General features: G+C 40.3%; 3 protein-coding genes and 1 non-coding gene across 4 annotated transcripts in view; all 4 read left to right on the top strand.

Annotated features, from left to right (window-relative positions):
- Nucleotides 1–5,950, top strand: part of LOC130494734 (uncharacterized) — a gene marked incomplete in the record, with an annotated part of 6,800 nt that extends 850 nt beyond the window's left edge. The window contains 12 exon segments of the mRNA XM_056989300.1: nucleotides 457–636; nucleotides 765–816; nucleotides 899–1,183; nucleotides 1,268–1,378; nucleotides 1,579–1,776; nucleotides 1,881–2,156; nucleotides 2,263–2,880; nucleotides 3,021–3,481; nucleotides 3,576–3,636; nucleotides 3,765–3,833; nucleotides 3,945–5,005; nucleotides 5,714–5,950. Coding sequence (XP_056845280.1) covers nucleotides 457–636; nucleotides 765–816; nucleotides 899–1,183; nucleotides 1,268–1,378; nucleotides 1,579–1,776; nucleotides 1,881–2,156; nucleotides 2,263–2,880; nucleotides 3,021–3,481; nucleotides 3,576–3,636; nucleotides 3,765–3,833; nucleotides 3,945–4,019 — 2,386 coding nt within the window.
- Nucleotides 5,268–5,340, top strand: TRNAR-CCG (transfer RNA arginine (anticodon CCG)). Its single transcript has one exon. It is a non-coding gene; the product is annotated as a tRNA-Arg (tRNA).
- On the top strand, nucleotides 5,714–5,950 carry LOC108809658 (dolichyl-diphosphooligosaccharide--protein glycosyltransferase subunit 4A). The gene has a single exon (XM_056989301.1). The coding sequence runs from the start codon at nucleotides 5,714–5,716 to the stop codon at nucleotides 5,825–5,827; it is 114 nt and encodes a 37-aa protein (XP_056845281.1). The 3' UTR covers nucleotides 5,828–5,950.
- A 721-nt stretch (nucleotides 5,951–6,671) lies between these two features.
- Nucleotides 6,672–7,510, top strand: part of LOC130496363 (heat shock 70 kDa protein 4) — a 2,606-nt gene continuing 1,767 nt past the window's right edge. The window contains exons 1-2 of the mRNA XM_056988385.1: nucleotides 6,672–6,980; nucleotides 7,247–7,510. Coding sequence (XP_056844365.1) covers nucleotides 6,767–6,980; nucleotides 7,247–7,510 — 478 coding nt within the window. The 5' untranslated portion in view covers nucleotides 6,672–6,766. The remainder of the gene's footprint in view (nucleotides 6,981–7,246) is intronic.

Raw genomic sequence — 7,510 nt, 5'->3', positions numbered from 1 at the left:
CACTACAGGTAAACAATGGATATCTTTATGATCTTTGGGTCCTGCATTTACTTAATGCTACTCATTTATTTTTTTGCTGAAGTCTTCCTTGATAGTATTGAGGTTATGTCACTTAATAAGGTTTCCCTTTTTGAACATCGACTATAATAGCTAATACTAGACTCTCTAAGTTTTGAATCAGTAAGCGACTGACAAAGAGCTGCATTTGAATAAACTCTTAAGTCTTAACGTTCAGTATATATTTATTTTACTGTAACTTATGGGTGGTTTTAGACTTGAGAATGCCTCTTCTAATGTGTATGTGCATGATGGATAAAGCCGTTTGCGTAAATAACTTTATTTATCGGCTGTTGTGTGGAAAGGGATTATCTGCATGGAAGCATCTTTCTTATGCAAATTTTAACTATCGTCTCTGTCACAACAAATGACACTATCGTTCCCTGCACGATTTTGCAGTGAACAACAGCCACTGCGCCTAAACCCTGCCGAGGTAGGCGAGGTGATCGCTGCTGTTTGTTCCGAGGCATCATCCATCCCTTCAAATCCAATGACCGTATCACCCCAATTAAATAGCAAGACTGGGAAGCCGTCAATGGATGTGGCTGTGAGCGTCCTGATAAAGCTTGTAATTGACATGTACGGTTTGTTACACTGCAGCCAACCTCATTGTGTAGTCTCACTAAGATTTCTAGTTATCCTTCCCTCCCTTTTATTATTGATGAGAAGCTTATGGTACTCCGTTTTGCAATCCTTGTCTTTTTTAGGTATGTCTTGGACGCTAGAATTGCTGCTCCTCTTACACTGTCCATGCTTGAGGTGTGACTTCTAGTCAGATACAGAATTGTGATATTTACACTGCTTGCTAACTATGCTACCCTCGCGTGCAAATTTATTTCAGGAAATGCTATGCTCCACAAATGCAGCTTGTAGGATTCGTGTATTTGATTTAATTCTTAATTTAGGAGTTCATGCGCAACTTTTAGAGCCAAAGATAAGTGATAATGCTACAACCATTGAGGAAGAATACGCCCAAGAAACATTTATCGAAAATGAAAACAGGATACTGCTTCAAGGAACAAGAACGAAAGACTTACCTAAGTTGTCAAGCACTTCTTCAGCTATTGAGAACTTTGAGTCTTGGATATTAAAAATCTTATTTGAAATTCTACTTCTCCTAGTGCAGGTATCTTACTCTTTTCTGGCTTCTCTATTTGATGTCAAATCTGGAATTGTGTTGGATTTTATACCTTCAAATTTGTTTTCGTAGGTTGAGGAAAGGGAAGAATCCGTTTGGGCATCTGCTCTTAGCTGCTTTCTATATTTTGTCTGTGATAGAGGCAAAATACGAAGAAACCAGCTAAATGGTCTTGACATAAGGGTATGTTAGTCCTATGAGGCTGAATATTATCTTTGTCTTCTGCTGTGTGGATGATTCCTTGTTTCGTTACCCTCCTCTCTTTAGATTTGTTTTATAGATATTTGTATCTGTGATCTGTGTTTCCGGCGGCATACTACCATTACATTGGCTCTTATGCTAAGTTGTACTTTCTGACGAGCCAGTCACTTTCCGTGAATCAGGTTATCAAAGCTCTTCTGGGAACTAGCAAAAGGAATTCTTGGTCAGAAGTTGTTCATTCCAAGCTTATTTGTATCATGACAAACATGTTTTATCGATCTCCAGAACTAGATGGCTCTACCAAAGCAACTTCAAGTGTCTCAAATTTTCTTATAGAACAGGTCGATCTGATTGGTGGCGTGGAGTTCATTTTCTATAAGGTACTGCGAATATATACTTAGTTCTTTCTCAGGAACCGTTTAAATAGATACATTAAGCCTCAATTATTTCCTATTAGATTAAGGGATTCATCTTTTTGATACAGTACTCTTTGGCAACCACTAGAGAGGAAAGAAGAAATCTCTACTCGGTTTTATTTGACTATGTCCTGCATCAAATTAATGAGGCATGCTCAGTTGCTGGTCTTTCCGAGTACACTGATGATGAGATTCAACCTTTGGCTGTTCGGCTTGCTCTTGCTGATGCACCTGAAGCTTTCTACATTTCTGTTAAGCTTGGTGTTGAAGGCATAGGGGAAATCTTGCGAAGATCAATTGCTGCAGCATTGTCCGGGTTCAGCAACAGCGAACGTCTAAACCAGGTAGGTTCGCAACTGAAAATTGTTTCCGAGGGTCTGATAAAGAGTCTTTGTTTATATTGTTTGCCACTCAGAGCTCTTTTCTAACTTCCTTTTTCCTTACTCGCAGCTTTTGGCAAGTATAACAGAAAAATTTGACACGATAATACGTTCGTTTACTCACTTGGACAAAGAGTTTCGGCATCTCAAACAGCTAACCAAATCGCACAAGTTCATGGACAGCATTCAAGAGTTGAGAAATGATATTAGCATGTCAGTGAATCTAGCTTGGGCTACTTTGCATTCTCTTCTTCATTCAGAAAGAGCCACATACCGTCAAAATGGATATATCTGGTTGGGGGATCTTCTGATTGCGGAAATTAGTGAAGAGGGTGGTGGAAGTATATGGCTGAGCATAAAAGATCTGCAACAAAAGATTGCCCACTGCGGTGCCTCAGACTCTCTGATTACTGATGATATACCTATTTCCATACATCTTCTGTGTGGACTCTTGAAGTCAAGGAACAGTGTCATAAGATGGGGTTTCCTGTTCATTCTGGAGAGGCTTCTTATGCGTTCCAAGTTCTTACTCGATGAGAATGAGACGCAGCGATCAATTGGTGGTAATGCTAGTCAGGACCAGAGAGACACACGACTAGAGAAAGCAAACGCTGTTATAGACATAATGAGCAGCGCTTTGTCTTTGATGGCACAAATAAATGAAACTGACCGTATTAATATCTTAAAGGTACTTATTCTTGGAATCCTTTCGTTTTCTCTTTTCTTTTGCTTAGTCAAATGTCCTAGTGAAGGCCACTTCGTCTATATCTTATTGGAATTTTATAAGTTTTAATTTATCTTTGTCTTCTCTCTGTTGGTTCCAAGCAGATGTGTGACATTCTTTTCTCGCAATTGTGCTTGAAAGTTCTGTCTACTGATGAGGAAACAGTTCCGAGTTCTGCTGATAGAAATAGCAAATCTGAAACATCCAATCGTAACAGCTATAAAGAGAATATGGATGATGCTGACACCAGGCCTCGGTACAACAGTGTCCCTGTTTCAACGTGCGAGACAGCGTCAATGGCAGCAATGCTTCTTCGTGGGCAAGCCACCGTCCCTATGCAGCTGGTTGCGCGTGTTCCAGCGGCTTTGTTTTATTGGCCCTTGATTCAACTAGCAGGTGCTGCAACTGACAACATTGCACTTGGTGTCGCCGTTGGAAGCAAAGGAAGAGGAAATATCCCAGGGGCAACCTCCGATATTCGAGCCACCCTACTATTACTTCTGGTCGGTAAATGCACCGCAGATACAGTTGCTTTTCAAGAAGTTGGTGGAGAGGAGTTCTTTAGGTGATTCATTGAATCTTCCCTACTTCCCAAACCCATTTGATTTACCTGTGTAACATGTTTCATGGCATTTACGAACTTATGTTCATCCGTGCAGGGAACTCCTGGATGATACTGACTCAAGGGTGGCTTATTACTCTTCAGCATTTCTACTAAAGGCAATCAGATTTCTCAAACTCACCCTTTTGATTTTGAAAGACATACATACATCGGCAGAAAAATAAGTTTTCAAATATTTTTTTGTTCATTTTTTTTTGCTCACGGGTTAAATTTCGGTTTATTTCAGAGGATGATGACTGAGGAACCAGAGAAATACCAAAACATGCTTCAGAAGCTTGTCTTTAAGGCTCAGCAGGTAAATGATGTTGTAATAGTTCAGAGTGGGAAGCTACATAGCCTCAAAAATATCAATGAGCTTTTTTCTTTTCTTCTGTGCCACATATAATAGTATTCTTGTTTTGTGCAGAGCAATAATGAGAAACTGCTGGAGAATCCATACCTGCAGATGTGTGGTATACTCCAACTATCAAACGAGCTTTGAGCTCGGGGCTCTCATAAGTCTCCAGTTTATTATACATGACTTCTCTAAGTTCCTCGAATTCACAAAATCATAGAGGTTACTTCAGCACCACCGCCTAAAAAAAAGAAGAGAACTTGGGTGAAAGTAAAAGACAATTGATAGATACTGGAATCGTCACTGAAAGTAGCAGGGGGCAAGTGAATTGAGACATGGCTTCGTGTGTGAGAGCTAGATTGGTGAGTTCATCTGACATCACTTTGGCTGAGATCTGGTTTTGGTTGAGATCTGAAGGATGTTGATAGTAAAGCGTTGGCTGAAGGGATCAATGTGATCATATGTTGACTCATCCGCCTTCTCCTTTTTCTGCGGGAATGGCGCTGACATTTAAAAGGAACTTACAGAAACAGTGAGCGTCTGATAACTGCTGGCATGTAATTTTTTTTTGGCCTAACAAACTGAAAGTTTTCATTTACTCTTATGTTCTTGTGTGTAAAATTAACCAAACATCATGAACAGAGTCTGTCTGCAGCTCCAGAAATTTTATTTTTTTCTTGGAGTTCAGCTTTTGTACAGAGTCCAGAACAGAACCAGTTTAGGGGTTCAGCTTTTGGTTGTCGAATGTTTTGCCTTTAAAATCGTTATTTGAAAGTGTCAACCATACCTAATCAGTGCTATTCGTTGTTGTTTCTGGCTGCCACTATTTGTTAAAGAGATACTGTAGAATTTAGGCATGCGTATGATTTGTGTATACAAAAAGCCTGAACCACACCGGTTTGATAAGAAAAAATCAAGAGAATTAGTAATAAGACGATGACCTAATTAATCCACATGGTGTGACAAAAGTAATGGGCCAGGCTTGTTTCGTGCCAAAGTAAAGAAAAAAGGAAGAGAAACCCTCGGTCCTCAGACATCGAGACTCTGAGATCCAGCACCTGTTCTGTTTTGTAAATTGCTTTCTGCCTCTTGGAGATCTGATCCTTTCCCATCGATTCCTGCCTGATAAAACGGTAAATCTTGCTCGCATTTTAAATATACGCATCACGGTAAATCTTGCTCGCATTTTAAATATACGCATTCGTTCTTGGTAGATCTGTGTGGTTCCCATAAGTGTGTTTTTTTTTTATCTGCTCTGTCGTAGTCTGAGTTTGTATGTTTCTGGTGATGGTCCTTCGAATCCGTCTCTGTCGATGTGAACTGCCAATTTCTCTTTGTCGAATTGTGTCACGTTCTGCATTTACATGTTTCGAGTCTCAACTTTTTATTCAATGTGATCCCATAGCGGAGTGGATATCGCATTAGACTCCGAATCTAAAGGTCGTGGGTTCGATTCCCACTGGGATCATATCTTCTTTTGCTTGCTTTTCTTCTTTTGGGGTTTAGCAATGATCAATTGGATTTTAGGTCTAAGCTCTCGTAGGGGTGATAAAGCTCAGCTGTATGTTGTTGTTTACCGTTATGATTTGCAGTGCAATTTACTGTGATTTAGCACATTTCCTTTCTCTTTGCAATCTTTATTAGGCTACTTTTTGAGTCATGTTTGCAACTTTCTCCTAATAGACTCTTCTGTGAACATTAAGTTTGGTGAAATAGATAAACTTTGATAACAATCAGGCTTTTCCCTAATGGGATGATGCATCAAGACTTATTAGGCTCCAAAGAGAGTTTATTGATGGCTTAAGACTATTTTGCTAAAATGTTTGTTTGTGTTGGTGCAGATGATTGATGATCAGGACTTGGGGTTTATAGTCAATTTCCTTGGCATCTTCATCTTCGCATTGGTTATTGCGTATCATTACGTAGCTGCTGATCCCAAATACGAAGCCACTTGAGTGAATTGTATCTTTAGATTATGTAAGGCTTTTTAGTTTATAGTATCTGTTTCAAACTGTGACAAGAGAACAACAACAGTCTTTTTGTTTAGAATGAAAATGTTGTCAAGATGTTCCTCCTAACCCATTTCGATTTTGATTTGATTGAATTTACTTGCGAGCCTGAACACCAGCTTTCCGATGAAGTAATTATCCCGTCATTACTTCACTGATCGCAATAAATGGTTTGTAAGATGTCTCTCACATTCACTCATCATAGCACGTTAAACTCTTTGCACATCCGACCGTAGTAAATAGACGTGATTGATGATTACTGATGTGTCGTCATTAACCACTGAGTAAAATCTTATTTGAGCTAAGTCATAGACACTGAATCATATTCCGTTTCCAGATTACCAAAAAAAAAAATGTTCCGTTTCCACAAAGTCACAGCCAGAGACACTTTTGTTGTAACTCAGCTGTTCTTACGTGATAAAATCCGATCTCCTAACGAATGAAATATGTGTCATGATATCATAGGCAAACATATTGTATTTATAATTTTACTGCGAAGAAGACTAATTATAAGGACCAACTTTCTGTTTTACCCACGGTAACTTTTACCGCGTGATATTCATTACAATTGAGACGGTCGAAATGTTCTTTAAAAAATCTTATACGACCATCTGAGACTTCTCTTCAAAACGGTTGAGTTTTGATATTCAAAAAAGAGGTCTCTGGAAGGAGCGAGAAACCAAGACGAACAAAAAAAAGGAAAAGGCGGAAAAACAAGATCGAACGGCTGAGATCTCATAGACTGAACATTCTCGAACTTTTTTTCAAGTCAATATTTAAGCACCTCTCCCTTCTCCATTCTCATGCACAGAAACATTAAAACAATACACTCTCTCAATCGTTAAAAAGCAAATCTCCTATTCTCGATTTTGATTGATAAATCTAATGGCGGGTAAAGGCGAAGGTCCAGCGATCGGAATCGATCTCGGCACAACCTACTCCTGCGTCGGCGTCTGGCAGCACGACCGCGTCGAGATCATCGCCAACGATCAAGGCAACCGCACCACTCCTTCCTACGTCGCCTTCACCGACAGCGAGCGTCTCATCGGTGACGCGGCCAAGAATCAAGTCGCTATGAACCCTACCAACACCGTCTTCGGTAAGCTTTCGTCTCAAAATCACGAACTCTGCCTTTGGTTTCATCTACTGTGATGTTTGTTTTAGATTGACGGTTTAGTTCGGTTTAGGCGCGATTAGCAGTTTTTCAGATATTGAACGGTTTAAACCGGTTTAGGCGTGATTAGCAATTTTTTCAGATTTTGAACGGTTTAAATCGGTTTGGCGCGATTTAGCAATTTTTTAGAACGTTGTGATTTAAAAATCGAGTGATGGTTTGACTGACGGTTACGTTTCCGTTTGCTGCAGATGCGAAGCGTCTCATCGGAAGAAGATTCAGCGATCCCTCCGTACAGGCGGACATGAGGCACTGGCCTTTCAAAGTCGTCTCCGGCCCAGCCGAAAAGCCCATGATCGTCGTCAACCACAAGGGAGAGGAGAAACAGTTCTCAGCCGAAGAGATCTCCTCGATGGTCCTCACCAAGATGCGCGAGATCGCGGAAGCCTTCCTCGGAACACCGATAAAAAACGCCGTCGTAACGGTCCCCGCTTATTTCAACGACTCCCAGCGTC

This window comes from Raphanus sativus, chromosome 6 (assembly GCF_000801105.2).
Source record: "Raphanus sativus cultivar WK10039 chromosome 6, ASM80110v3, whole genome shotgun sequence".
Classification (NCBI taxonomy): domain Eukaryota; kingdom Viridiplantae; phylum Streptophyta; class Magnoliopsida; order Brassicales; family Brassicaceae; genus Raphanus; species Raphanus sativus.
The sequence above is the reverse complement of the archived record's forward strand: the minus strand, read 5'-3'. Positions and strand labels throughout refer to the sequence as shown.

Excerpts from the sequence above, each read along its gene's own strand:
- LOC108809658 (XM_056989301.1), top strand. The coding sequence starts at position 5,714 with ATGATTGATGATCAGGACTTGGGGTTTATAGTCAATTTCCTTGGCATC.